The sequence below is a fragment of the Lithobates pipiens genome, unplaced genomic scaffold, assembly GCF_037356315.1.
Source record: "Lithobates pipiens isolate NorthernLeopardFrog02 unplaced genomic scaffold, aLitPip1_a1.2 Scaffold_8, whole genome shotgun sequence".
Lineage (NCBI taxonomy): Eukaryota > Metazoa > Chordata > Amphibia > Anura > Ranidae > Lithobates > Lithobates pipiens.
Genome location: NW_027507903.1, coordinates 637,632,629 through 637,654,595, shown reverse-complemented (window position 1 = coordinate 637,654,595; position 21,967 = coordinate 637,632,629). Strand labels below are relative to the sequence as shown.

The following is a 21,967-nucleotide window of genomic DNA, read 5'->3' as shown; positions in this document are numbered from 1 at the left end:
TCCAGGATCGATATGGTGCTGTGTAATGAAGAGGCGCTGGGGATGGTGGAGAAAGTGGAGTACGAGCCAAGGGGAATTTCGGACCATTCACCGGTAATGTTTTTAATGACAATAGGGAGAGGATGTAGTAGAAGGGAATGGAAGATAAACCCATTTTGGTTAGAACTAATGGATAACATGGAGGGGGTAAAAGAAAATCTAAAAGAATTTTTGAGCATAAATGTGGGATCTACGTCCCTGGGAATAATGTGGGATACCTTGAAAGCCTTCTTAAGGGGGGAACTAATAAAAAAGATATCGCAGATTAAGAAGAATGGGTTAGCAAAGGAAATAGAAGCAAAAGAAAGGGTAAGGAGGTCAGAAGAGAGGTATATAAGGGCCCCCTCAGAAGAAAGTTCCAAGGAATGGGAGAAAAATCAGGTAGAATATAAAAGACTTATATGGGAGAAAGAAGAGAAGAAAAGGCAGTTCCAGAGGCAGTCCTTCTTTGGCGAAGGGGAACAAGTGGGGAGGGTATTGTCAATGATTGCTAAATCAAATAGTTCGTCCCCAATAATACCGGCGATATTGGACAGGGAGGGAGGTATGAGGAAGTCAACACCTGAAATAGTGGAAGAGTTTAGAAAATATTATGAGGAACTATATAAAGTTTCAAACTCTGAAGTAGAGGGGGAGATGCAGGAATTTTTTGGGAAAATAACATTACCCAGGCTGTCGGAGGAAGATAGGGAGGGCTTGGAAGCACCATTGACCCTGGAGGAGCTGCAAAAAGTAACAGCAGAAATGACAAATCAGAAAGCACCAGGTCCGGATGGACTGCCGATAGAGATTTATAAAAAATTTGGGGAGATACTTTTACCGGCTCTCCTACAGGTGTTCAATGGCGCTTTTGAAGCGGGACAGTTGCCGCAATCAATGATGGAGGCCACAGTGGTGGTCCTAGCAAAAGAAGGGAAAAACCAATTGGAGACCGCATCATATAGACCTATATCGTTACTGTGTTCAGATGTTAAAATTTTGGCAAAAGTACTTGCAACAAGGGTAAAAAAATATAATACCAAAACTAATACATCAGGACCAAACTGGGTTTATCCCAGGGCGGTCCACAAATATGAATGTGAGACGCACCTATTTAAACATTCAGATTCCTTCAGAAAACAAAGGGAATAGAGCAGTTATGTCCTTAGATGCAAAAAAAGCCTTCGATAGTGTGGAGTGGCATTATTTGAGGAGGGTGTTGGCGGAATTTCAATTTGGTCCGAGATTTATGCAATGGATAAGAGTACTGTATACAGGTCCTAGGGCGAAAGTGAGAATAAATGGGGAATGTTCAGAGGGGTTCCATTTGGAGAGGGGGACAAGACAGGGGTGCCCTTTGTCGCCCCTGCTTTTCGCCCTCTCGATGGAGCCTCTGGCTATAGCCTTGAGAGAGGCGCAGGATATCCGGGGGTTTAAAAGAGGGAACGAAGAGGAAAAGGTTGCTTTGTATGCAGACGATGTATTGCTGTTATTAGGGGACACGGGGCCCTCATTGGTGGCGGCAATGACCCTGATAAAAGAATTCGGGTATTTCTCTGGACTTGAAATTAACTGGGAAAAATCTGCCCTCCTACCAGTGGATCCCCTCGATACCCCACTGCCAGTACAGGTATCCCAAATAGAAACAGTTAAACAAATGAAGTACTTGGGAGTGAATATGACGGCAGACCCAAGGCAGTATATAGCAGGGAATTTAGTTCCACTTATGTCAAAATTAAAGCGTAAAATTAGAATATGGAAGAACCTCCCCTTGTCAGTAGCCGGTAGGTGCAACTTAATTAAGATGGTGTGGATGCCTCAAATATTATATGTTATACAAAACTCACCGGTTTGGATTCCAAAATATTGGTTTAAAAAAATGGAAAGTTTGTTTAGAGAGGTGATATGGAAGAACAGTGTGGCAAGAATTAGCTTACAAGTACTACAGAGACCAAGGGAAATGGGTGGGATGGCACTACCTAATATGAGATACTACTTTCTGGCTGCCCAATTACAGTATATGAGGGGAGGTAACCTGGTAGCAGTGACAGGAAGGGGGGGTGGTCCCCTGGGGAGGGATACTCCACATAATACGGTCGCGGAAGCCGTGGAAGCCGACTCATTTAGGACCAGCTGCCCCACAGTCCAACTGATGGTAAAGTGTTGGGAGGAGGTAAAAGTAATATTGGGGTACAGAGGATATACAGAATTCTCACCAATATGGGAAAATAAAAACTTAGAGGAAATTAAGAAAATGGGGAGACTAGTAGAATGGGATCGGAGGGGCGTACACTTCTTAGTACAACTATATAAGGACGGGAGACTGAAAACATTTCAGGAACTAAGGGATGAATATGGGTTACCGGCTTATTACCTCCTTAATTATATACAAATTAAACATGCGTTAGAGGCACAATTTAGAAACAGGAAGTTGGAATGGAGTAAGATGCCTGCACTCAGGAGAATCATAAGCTATAATATATCAAAAGGAGGTATTTCTGAGATCTATAGGTATCTAAAGGGAACAGAACAAGAAGGGGTAATAGAGGAGAAAAAAAAGGCAAAATGGGAAAGAGAGGTGGGCCCAATATCGGTAGAACAGTGGGAAAAGGTTCTGGCATTGGGGGCGAAAGTTTCCTTATCTCCATCACATAGTATATCTCAAATGTATTTAATCCATAGGGTATATTACACTCCTCTTAAATTGTTTAGATTTGGGAGTAGACAGGACGCAGAATGCCAAAGGTGTGGGGACCGAAGAGGAGATTTAATACATATGATTTGGCGATGCCCAAGATTATATAGATATTGGGTAGGAATAATAGGGAAAATTAATAAAGTGTTTGGGTTATCATTGGAAGTAGAAGCTAAAATCTGTATAATGGGATTGTTAGAAGAAGAGGAGGTACGAAGGGATATCCACACAGCGGTTATTAGATGCCTTTTTCAGGGGAGGAAATTAATTGCGTTTAAATGGCAGAGGAGGGAAGCGCCTACAGTAAAGGAATGGATGGAAAGGGTGAAAGATAACATAAAAAAGGAGGAATACATATATAGGAAAAGAGGTAATTATGGGAAGTTTGTTAAAATATGGGGAAAGTGGGGTGAGCAATGAGAAAGGGTGAGTAAGTTGCAAGAGTGATGGATGAAGGAGGGAATGAATGAGAGGTGGGGAGGGGGATGGGAGAAGGGAATGAGTAATTTGTTTAAGTTTGATGTTATTTAAAATTTTTCTTTTGTATAAATTGTGAATTGAATATTATCGGCGGAGGGAATGGGAGGGGGAGAGGGTTGATAGGGGGAGGGAGGATGGGAGGGGGGGATAAGGGAAATTTGTTTGTAAGGGGAATTATTGTATGTGATTATTTTGTGGCAATATTTGTAAATTTGAATATAAAGCAAATAAAATAAAAAAATTTAAAGATTAAAAAAAAATGTAGCACTTACGCCTGAAGGAGAGGCTGAATTTTTTCTGGGCTTACCGGTTACCTCCACCAGCTCATACTCGTTGTCCTTGTCTAGGGGTTCCCAGGGTTGATGACACAGTAATTGTAGAGACAGACACTTGAATTCCTTGTCAGGATTTTTATTTTGCATAAAACAGTTGAACAAACTAATTTGGGAATAGAGGGTATCAAGATAAAGTTTAGCTTAGGTGCTTGGAACTGCTGACTTCAATAAAAGTCTCTGTCTGTACATAATCCAGGGAATAGCCACTCACAACTGGATTCTTTAACTTGTATAAATCCCAGCCAACAGGTAATTCTAGCTTTGCAAAGTCTCTCACACAGACTTGGTTGAAGAACTAAGTTGTAACAAGAAGGATAGAAGTAGGAACTTTTCTTACTGTACCAGAATCTTTCAGTCCGATGATACCGTAAGAAATGCGGATTCAATCAATGTCCATGGCAGCTCAGATTCCAGGCTCTTACCGAGCAGTCAGCCTTGTGCGTGGCTCTCTTACTGAAGAGCCCTCCCCTGGTTGCATGTAGAGTTGCTGTGCCACTGCAAACCCGAGACGGCACTAGAACACTTTAGAATCCTCCTTCCAGTTACTGCGCTCCGGACTAGCCAGTTCTGAGGCTCGGAAATGGATGGATCCGCACCCCAGGCCATGAGGGCCCCTGGGGGCTGGTCAGGAGGACCAGGACCACGGAGTCAGCAACAACTTCTGGACTGGAACCCAGAACCACGTGACTTCAGCAAATTAAGTATCCTCTCCCAGAATACACAGCGAGACAAACGCCCACTGATTGGCTCAGATAAAGAGATTGGTACCCAATGCGTCCAACCAGACTGCGTTCTAAGGCCTCTCGCAGGTGCGAACCCCATCTATGATCAGGCAGAACCTTAATACAGCCCAGCCAAACTGATGCCAAAGCATAATTTAGCACAATTAACCCCAAAAGGTAACTATAGTTTTGGGCAAAAACTCGATTTTCAGACTTAGCGCATACTCATTAGGAGTACCGGCGCTACACTAACATTGTTCTGTCCTCCTGTACAATGTCCCATGGATGTCCATGGTGCTCTGTTATTTAAATAAAAGCTTCAACTTAAAGGTCTGTGTTTTAGCCCACTCCCTGCAAGTCATACTATTGGGTGTGATGGATAGCTATGCTGTCCAGTCTATAGATGGCAGGGGGCATATCACAGCACTGACTTCTGAGCTGAAGTCTTTATTTGTCTAATAGAATGTCCTAGGTCTTAGAGTTCCTTGGAATGCGGTGGAAGATAATAAGGTATGTACGTTTGCATTTTTAAAGGTCAGCACTTATCTCATTAGTAAGCAAGCAGTATTAAAAAATTAAATCAATCAATAAAATAACTAATGAGATAAACTAAATCTGACCTCACAATCTGATTGTACAATCTTCTTTAGATCTACCAACAACTATAAGTGACTGTCTGGCTGGATACATAATGTACAGATTGTATAAACAGGCCCTCATATTACACGGATTTGGTTGTAATTTGTACATCAATATTTACAATACATGGCAGGCATGTACTGGCCATTGGGACTACTGGAAGTTTCCCTGTGGGCCGATGGCTCAGTGGGCCGGTCAGGCGCAGTCCTGGAGCCACTCCTCACTGACAGTGAGTGATCATGATTTCACTCCTGTCACCAAGGAGCAGCTGCCAACGCTTGCTGGAGTGAGTATTAGGCTTCCTGCTCCCTACAGCCTGCAGGGGAGATAGACAGCCAGCAGACTGTCCTTCCTCTCTCCCCTTATCACTTGTCCCTTATCATATGACTGGAGAGAGAAAGAAGAGAAGCTGCCTTCAGAACTGTGAGTACACGTGGGAGTGGGAGGAAAGGTGTGACACTCTGATGTAAGGCAGTGCTGATGGGACACTCTGATGTAAGGTAGTGCTGATGGGGACACTCTGATGTAAGGTAGTGCTGATGGGGACACTCTGATGTAAGGGGACTGCTGATGGGGACACTCTGATGTAAGGGGACTGCTGATGGGGACACTCTGATGTAACGGGGGTGCTGATGGGGACACTCTAATGTAAGGGGGTGCTGAATGGGACACTCTGATGTAAGGGGGTACTGATGGGGGACATGCTGATGTAAGGTAGTGCTGATGGGGGACACTCTGATGTGAGGTAGTGCTGATGGGGACATGCAAACTTAAAGTGGGCAGGTTTGGATGAAGTCCAGGGACTAATTTTTGGCAGTGTTAAATTAACATTCAAAAGCTTTCATTGAAATAATCCTGGATGATCCTGCCATGAAGATCCTTGTTCCGGCACTTCTTGATATAGGGTGACAACACTCTGTCCCTGTCTCCTGATTGTACTCATATGTTGTCACCCTATAACAAGAAGTGCCTGAACAAGGATCTTCATGGCAGGATCATCCGGGATTATTTCAATGAAAGCTTTTGAATGTTAATTTAACACTTTTATGAGAGTTTAGTGATTGGGTCTACTTTAAATATATATTAAGCACATAGCAATAAAATTTAATTACATATGTGTTTATAATCTCAGTTAACCAATGATGTATGTAGTGATTAGAATAAAATACATTTATTTGGTATATTCTGTAGTAATGATTGGGTGTAGGTAGTGAGGGGCTGTGCTGGTATAAAGTATGATGAGTATGTAGAGTCCTTCAGACCTCAGTAAGCAGACCACTCCTGAGATCCCATCCAGGTATGGAGCTGAAGCTTTAGACTGCAAGTCTTAACCTGGCCGTAGATGGATTGAATCTCAGCTGGTTTAGCAGCGATTGGCTAGGATTTGATCCATCTATGGGCAGCCTGGTTGTACTAAAGTTGATCCATCAATAAACTTCAGTACAACCAGCCTATTAGATTCTTTTTAATGCAATCACTGTCGGAGGCTATAACTACCAGCAGTGATTATAGTATTCTGCTGGTGGCAAAGGCTGTCTGCACTCCCTGCCGGAAGAGCACAATAACTCTGATAGGAGCAATTCCCCCATCAACGCTGCCTGTGCTGATGGCGGAATCAAGCAATTTTCTTTTCTTTCCACCAGTGGTGGAAAGAAAATAAATTACATAATATTTGGGTGGTTTTACTGACTCTATGTATCAGGGCTGGACTGTGCCAAAAATTTGTCCCTGGACTTCATCCAAACCTGCCCACTTTAAGTTTGCATGTCCCCATCAGCACTACCTTATATCAGAGTGTCCCCCATCAGCACTACCTTACCTCAGTGTGTGTTGAAATGGCCCCTTGTATTCTCCATCTGAAGCTTTGACAGGGTGACAACACATGAGTACAATCAGGAGACAGGGACAGAGTTTTGTCACCCTGTCAAAGCTTCAGATGGAGAATACAAGGGGCCATTTCAACACACATTACACATGTCTGGTCCACTGTTGTCACCATCAGGAAACCCACCCTGAGAAATATCATACAACTATAACTGTTATTCCCTCCAAATTTGCACAGGACTGTCCGCCTATTGGAACAGATTCCTCAGTTCTGCAAACCCTGAACATGTCCCACCAAAGATATGAATAGGAGGCCTCTGAAGTTGATCATCATAGAAGAGGTTAGGTGGCTTCTGGACCAAGCTACCTGACTATTCAAGCAGGTCTCCTTCAACTGACCACTGATGTGGTTTTTTTTCCTCTAAATGACCACCAATAGTGGGGAATTTTTCCTACCACCAACTTTGGGAACTTTTTCTCCAATCAACACCAGAGTATTTTTCCTCACCAAGGTCATTTTTGCATCAACACCATGGGCATTTTTCACCATAGCCATGTGACCAGCAATGTAAGGGTCACTATATTACACAGTCCTAACCCCTGCACCCTATATGTTATGTTGTACTTTACATAGTCCTGATCCCTGCATCCCATATTGATGGGATGCGGTGCCTTTGGGAATCTCCTCTGATCACTTTGTTTTCCTGTGATATACTTTCTTATGCCCTGTACACACGGTCAGAAATTCCACTGGAAAATGCACGGTCGGATCGCGTTGTCGGAAAATCCAACCGTGTGTGGGCTCCATCTGACTTTTTCCGTCTGAATTTCCGACACACAAAGTTTGAGAGCTGGATCTAAAATTTTCTGACAACAAAATACGATTGTTTAAATTCCGATCGTGTGTAGACAATTCCGACGAACAAAGTGCCATGCACGCTCAGAATAAATTACTAGACGAAAACTACTGGCCCGTTTATAGTCCCAACGTATGTGTTGTACGTCACCTCGTTAAAAACGATCGGATTTTCCAACAACTTTGTCCGACCATGTGTATGCTAGACAATTTTGGCACAAGATCCGTCGGAAAAAATCCGATGGATTTTGTTGTCGGAATGTCTGACCGTGTGTAGGGGATTACTTTTATTTGGTGAAAATCACGGGGGGATATGGAGTCTTATTTGATTTTAACAATTTAACTCAGATAGAGGTTTTTACATTTCAACTCACTATCCAAAAGCAAAAATAAAGGTTTACCTAGAGCAGCTTTTTTCAACTTTTTAATACAGAGGAACCCTTGAATTAACTTTCCGGTCTCAAGGAACTCCTGCGAAGAATGACTATATCTACAACTCTTGATATATTAGCGTGATGGTCATTGAGAAGAATGTTCCTTAGACTTGTGGTCATTGGGAAGAATTACCCCCTTACAGGAAGCTAAAAATATCAATGTCAGGAAGCTAAAAATATCAAAGAGTCAGTGGGAACTTCTCAGAGAGGCAGAAATGCCTCACTGCTCAAGGAACCCCTAACAATCACTTGAGGAACCCTAGTTGAGAAACCTTGACCTAGAGAAATACTTGTTACTCATCCCAATGTTTATCACTGTAACTACGACAGGAAGTGAGGTGAAGTCTCCCCATTGGGACAGCAATGAAAACTGAGCAGAAGTGTTTATTGTTTTACAGTTGGGCTTTTCCCCCGTGACTATCCTTATGCCCCGTACACACGACCGGACTTTCCGTCAGAAAAGGTCAGACGGAATCATTCTGTCGGACATTTCCGATCATGTGTGGGCTTCATCTGACTTTTTCTTTCTAAAATTCTGACGGACCTAGAAATATAACTTTAGTATTTCAAATCTTTCCGCCGGAACCAGTTCCTATGAAGAAAACCGTTCGTCTGAATGCTGTTCCGACGGACCAAAAATTACGCAAGGGCAGTTATTGGCTACTGGCTATTGAACTTCCTTTTTCTAGTCCCGTCGTACGTCATCGCGTTCTAAAGGATCGGACTTTGGTGTGATCGTGTGTAGGCAAGTCCGTTTCGGCGGAACTCAGTCAGAGCTCCGTCGAAAAGTCCTTTCAGAGTTCAGTCCGACGAGAAGTCCTCTCGTGTGTACGTGGCATAACACACAGCCCTGTGTACGTTTTCCAGGTGGACTCAAATTAGTTTGTTGGTTATTACGTTCTTTTATATTTTCAGCCGTACAATTCATCACAAATCTGATTCAAATCTGATACTTAACGAGTGCTTTTATTATAAGCAGAGTAATGAAAAAGAATAAAACATTTGTGAATATTCAATTATATACAAAAGAGCCGAGCCATTTAAAGAGTACCTGTAATCATCTTTAACCACTTCAGAAGAATTTGCCCCCTTCCTGACCAGAGCACTTTTTGTGATTCAGCACTGCGTCGGTGTAACTTACAATTGTGCGACATGGCTCCCAAACAAAATTGACACCCCTTTTTCCTCACAAATAGAGCTTTCTATTGGTGGTATTTGATCACCCCTGCGGTTTTTATTTTTTGCGCTATAAACAAAAAAGAGTGACAATTTTGAAAAAAAGCAATGTTTTTTACTATTTGCTATAATAAATATCCCCCAAAAATATATTTAAAAAAAAAACTATGTAAAAGGAGAGAACTATACAAAATAAATATTCTAGTCACTTGACTTACTCTCTTACTGATGTGTGCTTCATTCAAAGTCCCAATTCTGTTCTCTCCTTTTACATATTATAGATAGGGATGGAGGCAGGCATCCTTTTGGTGTTAGCCTCATTCAATGTCCCAAAGTTTTGCCTTTATGATCATATAAAAAAAAGAGTTTAATTCTCAGTTTAGGTCGATACGTATTCTTCTACATATTTTTGGCAAAACAAAATCGCAATAAGCATATATTGATTGGTTTGCGCAAAATGTATAGCGTCTACAAAATAGGGGATAGATTTATGGCATTTTTATTATATATTTTTTTTTTATTAGTAATGGCGGCGATCTGCAATTGTTATTGTGACTGCGACATTATGGCAGACACGTCGGACACTTTTGACACTATTTTGGGACCATTGTCATTTATACAGCGATCAGTGCTATAAAAATGCACTGATTACTGTATAAATGACACTGGCAGGGAAGGGCTTAAACACTAGGGGGGCGATGAAGGGGTTAAGTGTGCCCTAGAGAGTGCTTCTAACTGTTGGGGAGGTGGGCTACCACTGACATGACAGCGATCACTTTTCCCGATGACAGGGAGCAGTAGATCCCTGTCATGTCACTAGGCAGAATGGGAAAATGCCTTGTTTACAAAGGCATCTGCCCTTTCCTCCACTCCGTGACACGATCGCTGGCCCTCGGCAGACATTGAGCCCATGGGACCAGTGGGCATGGTCACGGAGTACATGGTGCGTGCCCCCAATGCCACATCTTAAAGGGGACATACAGGTACGCCCATTTGTGCAGCCATGCCATTGTGCCGACGTATATCGTCGGCAAGTGGTTATTTTCTGAAGTTAGTGAAATTCCAAAAACAAAACATGGAGCCATGGACATCCATGGAGGGTGAGGGGCTCTGGGGAGGCACATTTAATAGATAATACAATTATGGTTAATCTTTTAAATGTACAATAGTATGTTATCTCCCTGTTGTGTTTATGCATAATAATCTACCGGTCATAACTCCTGGTAGTGGCGGACATGTATTAGTCCCTGATGGGCCTTCCTATGAGTGATTTGTGTTTTTTGTGCTTCCATTTCTTTTTAGCCACTGTGGCTAACTTTCATAAGACAAAAGTGAATACTCCCCTCATGGGAAAGGTTTTTTTTTTGTGGGACTCTCCTATTACTTCACTAAAATGAGAGTTAATTCAACGAAGCACAAAGGGACATAGGTGTGCAGGATGGTCCATGTAGAAAGTTACTGTACATCGGGTCTAGAGCACACTAACATTAAGGTCAAGTGATCAGGCAGTCCTTCCTACCCCCTGGGCCTAGGCATAAAGATTTAGTTAAATGGATGCCAGGGCTGAATGGGAAGGAGTTAAAATAATTCATACACTCTCGATGAACTGAGCAGAATGAGTCCTCAAGGGTGACTGCTCTTTGTGTACTGGAGGGCAAGAATCTTGCTTCCAGCGCAGCAAGCTGTAGACGTATCTCTGACACTCGGAGGATGCAAAATAATAAATAAGAGGATCCAGACAACAGTTTATACTGCTGATAGTGGAAGAGAGGATGTAGGTGCAATATAGAGAGTAATCCATATTCCTTATTAATTGCTGGTAGTAAATTAAATAGATGGCATTGGTGGGGCCAAAACAAAGGAGAAACACACTCAGCACAACCACGGACAGGCGGATAGCTCGTGATCTCTTATGTGTGCCATCAAATTTTGATCTGCTGAGACCGCGGATGATTCCAACGTAACAGAATGTTGTAATGAATAACGGTAAGAAATTAAAAACAGAGAAAACAGTGGCGAAATAGTGAAAACCAAAAATATAATAAGCCCCAAAGTGCTGACTATCATGACACATTGTGATATCTAGCACAGTTATGGTTTGCTTTTGTATGAGAAGAGGCACAAAGCTGGCCAATGAGATGACCCAGATGACACCACACACCAACCAGGCTCGGGTCACTGTGCGCCAGGGGAGAGATCGCACCGGGTAGACTATGCCCAGGAAACGGTCCACGCTGATACTTGTCATGAGCAGGACGGAGCAGTACATGTTACAGTAAAATGCTGCCATGACGAAGTGACACATTGCTTCTCCAAATATCCAGTTAGATCCCATGAACCGGTAGACAATATAAAAAGGCAAGATGCTAATGAGGAGGACATCTGCAGTGGCGAGGTTAAGCATGTAGACCACTGCCGGCTTCCTGACCTTCATTTTCACCAGGAACACGATGATCGCCATGATATTGAGAGGAAGAGCCACGAGGAACACAACAATATAGATCGATGGGACAAGAATGGTCACACTCCAATGTCTGCTTGAACTACTTAAGATACGAATAATGTCTTCATTATTTTTATATTTGTTATCTGGAAAGTAAATGCCTAATATTAGCATTAAGAAATTAAGCACATACATTGAACTTGAAAAAAAAATTATGAGCTCATATAAAGTAACAGTAATAAAACTCAATAAACAACAAAAAGAGAGTCACTCTGAACACGGAGTCCTCCTTCCCCAATCATCCCTATTTTTACACCCTCTGCAGGCTACTAATGTGTTTTGGTGTTGCCTTTGTGGTATTAAAGAGCCTTCCCTTCATCTGTGAGAACAGGACAGAATCTCTAATCAAAGCCCATGCCTCCATTAGGGCTTCTGGACTATACCTCTTTCCTGGGCCAGTTGATAACCTCCCATGGTTTCCAATACCATCTCTATGCCGATGACACCCAAATCTATCTCTCCACTCCTCAACTCACCCTCTCAATCTCCTCGCAGATCTCCAATTTACTGAATGACGTATCGGTATGGATGTCACACCACTTCCTCAAACTCAATCTTTCTAAAACTGAGCTTGTTTTAGTTCCTCCTTCACGACCCCCCCCCCCCCCCCCCCCCCGTGACTTCACCATTAATATCAGCAGCAACACAAAAAAAAAATATATATATCAGCAACACAACCATTGGTCCCTCCACACATGCCAGGGTCCTGGGTGTAATCCTTGACTCTGACCTCTCCTTCAGTCCCCACATCCAATCACTGGCTAATCCTGCCACCTTCACCTCCGCAACATCTCCAGAATTCCACCCTTCCGACTAATGACACCACAAAGCAATTCGTTCACTCCTTGATTATTTCCCGCCTTGACTACTGCAACTCTCTCCTTAATGGCCTACCCTTAAGCAGGCAACCCCCCCTTCAGTCTATTATGAATGCTGCTGCTAGACTAATACACCTCACTAATCGTTCCCTGACTGCTGCCCCTCTCTGCCAATCCCTTCACTGGCTTCCCCTCCCCCACCGTGTAAAATTCAAAATGCTAACCATAACATAAAAAGCCATCCACAACATCGCCCCCATCTACATCACCAACCTCATCTGCAGATATCGCCCAAATCGTCCCCTCCGCTCCTCCCAGGACCTCCTGCTCTCTAGCTCCCTTGTTACCTCCTCTCATGCTCGCCTTTAAGACTTCTCCAGAGCCTCTCCCATCCTCTGGAACTCCCTGCCCCAGTCTGTCCGATCAGCCCCTACCCTGTCCACCTTTAGGAGTTCCCTGAAAACTCATTTATTCAGGGAAGCCTATCCTACACCCACCTAACTGTCCCCGAGCCATGCCCATCAAATCATTCTCTGCAGCTATTACCTTTTGTACCACCACCCCCTCCCTTTAGAATGTAAGCTCTACGAGTAGGGCCCTCCTGTACCTTTTGTATTGTACTGTAATTGTGTTCTCTCCCCTATACATTGTAAAGGGATGCATAAACTGTTGGCGCTATATAAATCGTGTATAATAATAATAATAATTATAATAGTAATAACCAGTTGAAAAAATGTGTCAGTTACAATGGACAATAATCCACAGAGTATTGGATCTGAAAGTCCAAATACTGAACAGTAAGAACAAGTATCATACAGAGTGGACCATCAAACTTTATATATTCTCCAATAAGGAACAATTATACATTGTTCTGCAGTTCTATAACCACTTCGCGCTTGTGCTATAGCTGAGAGACAGCTACAGCATGGACGCAACCTGCCGGGAGGGCGTCCCTGGACGTCCTCCTGTTTACTTCCGCAATGCGCGCTCCTGAGAGCGCGCATCGGGGAAGTTCTGTGCTGACCGTGTCCCTTGGATATAGCCAATCACAGATCACTGTAAACTGCCAATCACAGCGGCCGTTTACAGTGCGATCGGCATGTCCAATGAGAGAGGATCTCATATGTAAACATATGTAAACATACTGTATGAGATCATCTCTCAGCTCTACTCTCCCTCCTCACACAGAGACAGCGTGTGAGGAGGGAGAGATGAACGGCTGCAGCGGCCGTAAGTTCCAAAAAAAAAAAAACATAAAATTAACTGCCATCTGTCCCCACTGCCATCTGTCCCCACTGCCATCTGCCCCACTGCCATCAGTCCCCAGTGCCACCTGTCAGTGCCATCTGTCCCCAGTGCCCCCTGTCGTCAGTGCCATTTGTCCCCAGTGCCATCTGTCCCCAGTGCCACATATAAGTGTCATCTGTCATCAGTGCCACATCAGTACCATGTGTCATCAGTGCCACATAGTGCCATCTTTCATCAGTGCCATATCAGTGTCACGTGTCATCAGTGCCATGTATTAATGACATCTGTCATCAGTGCCACGTATCAGTGCCATCTGTCATCAGTGCCACCTGTCAGTGTCACATGCCATCTGTTATCAGTGTCACGTGTCATCAATGCCACATATCAGTGCCATCTGTCATCAGTGTCACGTGTCATCAGTGCCACGTATCAGTGCCATCTGTCATCAGTGCCACATCAGTGCCATGTGTCATTGTCCTGGTGCTCCAGGGCCTTCAAAAGTGTAATAAATAGTCAACAATTTAGATGTGTAATTTATGCTCCTAGAACACGTGACGGCGCTCCCTGCATGTTGGGCCTCTCTAAGTGGCCAGGCTGTGGAAAAGTCCCACACATGTGGTATCGTAATACTCAGAAGGAGTTGCAGAATTTATTTTGGGGTGTAATTTGTGGTATACACATGCAATGTGAGAGAAATCACAATGACAATTTTGTGGAAAAAAAATTAAAAAAATTAAAAATCTTAATTTTGCAAAGAATTGTGGGAAAAAATGACAACATCAAAACGCTCACCATGCCTCTTACTAAATACCTTGTAATGTCTACCTTCAAAAAAGGGGTCATTTGGGGCGTATTTATACTTTCCTGGCTTGTTCGGGTCACAAGAAATGAGATCGGCCACCAGTACATCAGATGTGTTCAATTTTGTATGATTCGCACCACAGCTTGTAGACTCTCTAACTTTCACAAAGACCAAATAATATCCACTAATTTGGGTTATTTTTACCAAAGATATGTAGCAGTATAAATTGTGGCCAAAATGTATGAAGAAAAATTCATAATTTGCATAATTTTATCACAGAAACAAAGAAAATTTTGTTTTTTTTTTCAAAATTTTCAGTCTTTTTTCATTTATAGCGCAAAAAATAAAAAACCCAGAGGTGATCAAATACCACCAAAAGAAAGCTCTATTTGTGGGAAAAAAAGGACAACAAATTAATTTGGGTAGTGTTGCATGACTGAGTAATTGTCATTCAAAGTGTGAGAGCACCAAAAGCTGAAAATTGGTCTGGGCAGGAAGGGTGTTTAAGTGCCCAGTAGGCAAGTGGTTAATCTATAATAATAATAATTATTATAATAATAATAATCTATAATATATAATCAGTGCAATATGTGTTTAGTTTATTTAGTAATTGGCTTTAACCCATTTACTGCCACTGACATACATAGTAAGTTGGCGGTGGCAGGGTTTTTACAAACACTCCTTGCATCTGAAGTCACTGTGTGTGAATTTGACAAGCTGCCTGTTGTTGGCTGTCAGATGAAAGTGATCCGGCGACTGTTTAGGCGTTGGATTTCCACATACCCCTATATATGCCGACCCTCCCCCCCCCCCCATGGTTTAGATATGTGCGCCATGAATAAATTTGTTTTGTTTCGTTCTGTTTTGTATTAGAATTAATTCGTATTTTGAAATTCGTGTCTGAAATTTCGTACGAAATACGAATTTTCGTATAGGTTTAGGTTCGTAAATTTTTCGTAACAATTACGAATGTTCATTATGATGAATTAATCATTATAAGGGGCTCCCACCATCCCTGTTCTGAGTTCCTGGGTCTGAGTGTACACCCACTGTGCCCATTATGAGGGGCTCCCACCATCCCTGTGCTGTGCTGACTTCCTGGGTTTTTAACTTTTAGGTTCGTTAACTTGTCGTAACAATTACGAATGTTCGTTAGGAATTTGGATCCAAATTTCGTAAACGAAATTTTGTATTTCATACAGAATTCGGAAGCATAGCAATTTGTATTTCAGATCCTCCCGAATGTACGAATTTTACGGAAATTCGTATGAATTTTCGATTCGTACGAAGCTAATCGCACATGTCTACCATGGTTCCCAGGCTCTGCATGCTCATTGGACTAACCCCAGACCAGTAATGGCGGGGGGTTCCGGTAGAGAAGAAGGAGATCTGTGAATGTCCACTCGCTGTCTTTCCCTTCCTGCAAATGACCTGGTAGTGACATGGGCATCACGTTATTTGGAGCCTCATTTTTACTAAAAAGTTGAGTAATATATTGGTTTATGTGCCCTAAGATTAACTTTAATGTATTTTTTCACTAAAATGTTATGTTTCATAAAATGTTGCGCTAATATCATGTGACATTAACAAAATTGAGACTACCGCAATGTTATTATTTATGTTGTCTGCTTTCAGAAATAAATAATGCTTTGGGGGTTTTACATACAGTATCTCACAAAAGTCAGTACGCCCCTCACATTTTTGTAAATATTAGGGGTGTACTCACTTTTGTTGCCAGCGGTTTAGACATTAATGGCTGTGTGTTGAGTTATTTTGAGGGGACAGCAAATGTACACTGTTATACAAGCTGTACACTCACTACTTTACATTGCAGCAAAGTATCTTTTCTTCAGTGTTGTCAAATGAAAAGATAGAATAAAATATGTACAAAAATGTGAGGGGTGTACTCAATTGTGTGAGATACTATAATCTTCAGGTCTAAAATTATGTTTTAAATATGTGTGCAAAAATGGCTCTGGAGACAGAAGGGTAATGTGTTTTGGTGTTCAAAGGCCTTTATTGTAAAGGAAAAAATAAATAAAACTTATTGACTATATGCGCAGGAACTTCAATATCAAAGAGGACTGGTAGTGCAGTCCCCTGTTATCCATTGACAGGATCGGGAGGTAATATATGTATGGTTGAATGAAATTTCCACCAGGAATAGAGTTAAAAAGTAAAAGAGAGGCAAAGGGGGGTTGGTGTTGAAGGGGATACTTTAAAAACAGGACTGAGAAGGACCAATGGAAGGTCTAGAGGAGACCACAGAGCACACTCAGGAAAGGTACAATATAATTGAAGAACAGATGTCTGATCGAGAGTTTTTAATTCTTAAACATTTAGGTCCTCTTACCCCAATCCTGTCCATAATAACACTACAGGTCCTCTTACCACAATCCTGTCCATAATAACATTACAGGTCCTCTTACCCCAATCCTGTCCATAAGAACATTACAGGTCCTCTTACCACAATCCAGTCCATAATAACACTACAGGTCCTCTTATCTCAATCCTGTCCATAATAACACTACAGGTCCTCTTACCCCAATCCTGTCCATAATAACATTACAGGTCCTCTTACCCCAATCCTGTCCATAATAACATTACAGGTCCTCTTACCCCAATCCTGTCCATAATAACATTACAGGTCCTCTTACCCCAATCCTGTCCATAAGAACATTACAGGTCCTCTTATCCCAATCCTGTCCATGATAACACTACAGGTCCTCTTACCCCAATCCTGTCCATAAGAACATTACAGGTCCTCTTATCCCAATCCTGTCCATAATAACATTACAGATCCTCTTACCCCAATCCTGTCCATAAGAACATTACAGGTCCTCTTACCCCAATCCTGTCCATAATAACATTACAGGTCCTCTTACCCCAATCCTGTCCATAATAACATTACAGATCCTCTTACCCCAACCCTGTCCATAATAACATTACAGGTCCTCTTACCCCAATCCTGTCCATAAGAACATTACAGGTCCTCTTATCCCAATCCTGTCCATGATAACACTACAGGTCCTCTTACCCCAATCCTGTCCATAATAACATTACAGGTCCTCTTACCCCAATCCTGTCCATAAGAACATTACAGGTCCTCTTACCCCAATCCTGTCCATAATAACATTACAGATCCTCTTACCCCAATCCTGTCCATAAAAACATTACAGGTCCTCTTACCCCAATCCTGTCCATAAGAACATTACAGGTCCTCTTATCCCAATCCTGTCCATAATAACATTACAGATCCTCTTACCCCAATCCTGTCCATAATAACATTACAGGTCCTCTTACCCCAATCCTGTCCATAAGAACATTACAGGTCCTCTTATCCCAATCCTGTCCATGATAACACTACAGGTCCTCTTACCCCAATCCTGTCCATAATAACATTACAGGTCCTCTTACCCCAATCCTGTCCATAATAACATTACAGGTCCTCTTACCCCAATCCTGTCCATAATAACATTACAGGTTCTCTTACCCCAATCCTGTCCATAATAACATTACAGATCCTCTTACCCCAATCCTGTCCATAATAACATTACAGGTCCTCTTATCCCAATCCTGTCCATAATAACACTACAGGTCCTCTTACCCCAATCGTGTCCATAATAACATTACAGGTCCTCTTACCCCAATCCTGTCCATAATAATATTACAGGTCCTCTTACCCCAATCCTGTCCATAATAACACTACAGGTCTTCTTACCCCAATACTGTCCATAATAACATTACAGGTCCTTTGAAGCAAGCGTAAACTGGCCGTTAATGTGTGTTGAAGCCAAAGCAAGTGTAAACAAGCCCTTAGAAATGTGTTTGTTCAAGAAACATTGTCCATCCTGCTTTTTACATTTTTCTCATCACTGCAGACAAAATGAATGTTGATATGACCCCACTAACAATTAGAAAATGGAAAAAATGTTGTTAAAGTTAAAAATGTTGAACACATTTTTACTAGTGTATGGCCAGGTTAAGCATTATAGCAGGGGTCTCCAAACTTTGTAAACAAAGGGCCAGTTTATTGTCCCATTGTTGGTGTCATTGGCAGGAATAATGCCTGAAGGGCTGGATAAAGGCAAGTAAATTACCACATCCGGCCCCAGGGCCACAGTTTGGAGACCACTGCATTATACTATAAGGTCTCATGCACACAGGATGTTTTTACAGTTGCTGTTAGGGGCATCTGAAGTTTTTTTTTTTTTTTAATTGCCTCTAAACGCCCCTCTATGTTATCCTATGTGTTACACAACTTTCAGAGACATTTGGAGGCATAAGTGGGGACAGTAGAAAAAAAAGAACAGCCTGTGCATCCAGGAGCAGAGGCTGTCGAGCTGTAAAAACGAAAAATGCCAAAAAAACAAACAAACTGCTAAGCACTACGAAATGCCATAGCAAGCTTTTAGTCACGTTTAGCGGCGTTTCACGTTTTTAGGCATGTTTACATTATAGGTGTTTTCAAAAACCACTAACGCCCAAAAAAGTGCGCATAAACGCCCTTAAACGCTATTAAAAAATCGGCTAAAATCGCGTTTTTAACTGTGCTTTTTCCTGCTTTTTTTTTTAAACATCCTGCGTGCACGAGGCCTCAGGCGATATGCAGACAACCATTGTTGAAACTAAAGTGGCCCCACCATCTCAGGGGCGAGGAGTTTAATAACAAAGACAAAGAAACAAACAAACCATGCGGACGTATTTGTAGTCAAGACAGTAATGAGTTAAATAAACTGCAACTCTATGATAAGCTACTTACCGTAGATAATAAACGTAGATTCACTATCTGAAAAAGGTTTAAGATAAAAGTGTTAGAGAACAAATACAATGAACACAAAATTCTGATTTTTTTTATTTTATATATACAGTATATATATATATATATATTTTTTATTATTTATTTACATTTCTCCAATCCACATTCATTTCTGTTATTAGAAACTTGAAGAGTAATGAGTGGTGAATTGATTGATCACAATCCAGTTCATAATACAAGTACAGCTCACAAAATCATCATAAACAAATTACTGCGCTAAAGTCATGTAAAGGATAGCAGCTAGCGCTACAAACTAATAGAAAATTGTGTAAAAAATTCTGAATAAAAAGTGCAGCGCTAAATATAATACCAATTGTAAACAAATATGTACACAACTAAAATGGGGATACTACCATATGCAAATAATAACGTGCAATCTGCAAATAAGTAAATAAGTGTAATAAGTCCAAAGATGGAACCTTCTATGAGTAAAATGGAAATGTGAATGTAGAGCGGCCACCATGTGGTGGGACAATCCAGGTATGAAAAATTGAAAATGGTTTAGAGTAGTGGTTCTAAAAGACAATCCCTGTCCACATAAGGAGTCCCCATGACACGTGCATCCACCACCCGGGAGAGAGAAATACACTCTTACCAGAATGTATAGACCCAAATGAATCAAGCCAGCATGAAGATGGAAATGTCAGGATGATGGTCAAAGGGGTGATGATCTCTAGGGGTTTGACACCAGAACTCTCCACATCGACCAGCCCTCGGCCCCTGACGTGTTTCACCCACAAAGATACCCCGGTTGTTTATTCTCTCTCTTGGGTGGTGGATGCACGTGTCATGGTGACTCCTTAAGTGGACACGGATTGTCTTTTATAACCACTATTGGAACAGACTTTGTTTTCAATTTATTATACCTTGGGTGGCACAGTGGTGTAGTGGGTAGCACTCTCACCCAGCAGTAAAAAGGTTCAAATCCCAACAACGACACTACCTGCCTGGAGTTTGCATGTTCTCCCTGTGCCTGCATGGGTTTCCTTCGGGTACCCTGGGTTCCTCCCACACCCCTACACAGTCACACTGACTGTACGAGCGGACATGGGCACGCAGGGGGTGGGGGAGCTGCCAGCTGGGAGGCTAGGTGGGCGGACTGGCCAATCAGCGTGTGGTGGAGCAGAGAGATGACATCATGGCAGTTCCGCCCTCACTCACTATGCAGGCAGCAGAGAGATTACATCATCTCTCTGCTGCCTGACTCAGACTGGGACACAGGAAGTGGCAATCCCCATTCTCCACCTTAGCAGGAAAGTGACAACCTGCAACTTGTGGCAGGTGATGTGGCAAGTGGACAATCCGCAATGGGTGGCAGGTAATAGTGGACAATTTGCAACGTGTGGCAGGTGACGTGGCAAGTGGACAATCCGCAATGTGTGGCAGGTGATAGTGGACAATCCGCAACTTGTGGCAGGTGATGTGGCAGATGACAATCCGCAACTTGTGGCAGGTGATGTGGCAGATGACAATCTGCAACTTGTGGCAGGTGACGTGGCAAGTGGACAATCCGCAATGGGTGGCAGGTGATGTGGCAAGTGGACAATTCGCAATGTGTGGCAGGTGACAGTGGACAAATTGCAATGTGTGCAAGTGACAATCCGCAACTTGTGGCAGGCGATGGTGGCAAGTGACACACTCAGGGGCTCCCACTGATTCTGCATTATGGTGAGTTGAACTATTTCATTTTCTATAACAATGTAATAATAGAAATAATGTGTTTCAATCATCCTGACACCATAACAACTATGGTGCCGTGATGATTGAAGCGCCAACATCAGCCATTGCCCTGATAAATTGCCCCCAAAAAAACATTTTCTGGCAGTGCCCCTCCAAAGACTAGACTCTGGATCCACCCCTGGGTGAGGGTGCTGGGGGGGGGGGGCCCATACAACATTTTGCTATGGGGCCCTGTGATTTCTAATTACACCCCTGCTAGTATCACTTACCTCTTCTGGAATTGTCCCTTTTCAGTGTAAAGGCCTCAACTTCGACATCCAGGAGCACAACACTCATATTGGGAGTAATCCTCAATATCTCTTCTTCACAGGTAAATGAATGCCCAAGTGGAGTAACCCAGGTTTCTACAGACATAAAATCTCCTATGTAGGACTCATCTGTAAACCAATAAGAGACAGATAGTTTACACCTGAGCATGACTGCCAAATGTAGGAAGACAAATGATGTGTGTTCGGGGGAATGGTATACATAGGGGCTAGTAACAGCGAAAAGAAGTAAAAAGACGAGGACTGGTACTCAAGAAACTATTGTTAGGCAAAAAAACAAACCTTTAGGCTGGGTTCACACCACAGCGATGAGGGAACGCCGCGAATCCGCTGCGTTTTCCCGCATCGCATTACTCCCGCCGGCAGTTCACACTGCCCTATGCGAACGGCTGGGAGTGTCAATGATATGTTAATGACACCCCCAGATCCGTCCGCATATCGCAGTGCGATCTGCCGACTCGCACAGGAATCGGACCGCATGGTGTGAACACCCATGCGATCCGATTCTGTTGCGGACCAAAAAAAGGGTCCCGTGCGAGTTTGCTGCGGGAGCGATGCGAATTCAGCCATACTATCTGTATGGCTGAACTCG

At 42.6% G+C, this 21,967-nt stretch overlaps 1 protein-coding gene across 1 annotated transcript; it reads right to left on the bottom strand.

The window, feature by feature from the left end:
* Window positions 1-8,950: 8,950 nt before the first annotated feature.
* LOC143964148 (proteinase-activated receptor 1-like) lies at window positions 8,951-21,476 on the bottom strand. Its single transcript, XM_077473840.1, has 3 exons — window positions 21,319-21,476; window positions 19,313-19,339; window positions 8,951-11,768 (listed from the first exon to the last, which is right to left on the bottom strand). The coding sequence occupies exons 1-3, from the start codon at window positions 21,461-21,463 to the stop codon at window positions 10,768-10,770; spliced, it is 1,173 nt and encodes a 390-aa protein (XP_077329966.1). The 5' UTR covers window positions 21,464-21,476; the 3' UTR covers window positions 8,951-10,767.
* Window positions 21,477-21,967: the final 491 nt, after the last annotated feature.

Coding starts and splice junctions, on each gene's coding strand:
- LOC143964148 (XM_077473840.1), bottom strand. CDS start 21,463: ATGTCTGTAGAAACCTGGGTTACTCCACTTGGGCATTCATTTACCTGT. Junction 19,340..21,318: donor AAGGGACAATTCCAGAAGAG/GTAAGTGATACT, acceptor AACCTTTTTCAG/ATAGTGAATCTACGTTTATT. Junction 11,769..19,312: donor ATCTACGTTTATTATCTACG/GTAAGTAGCTTA, acceptor TTTACTTTCCAG/ATAACAAATATAAAAATAAT.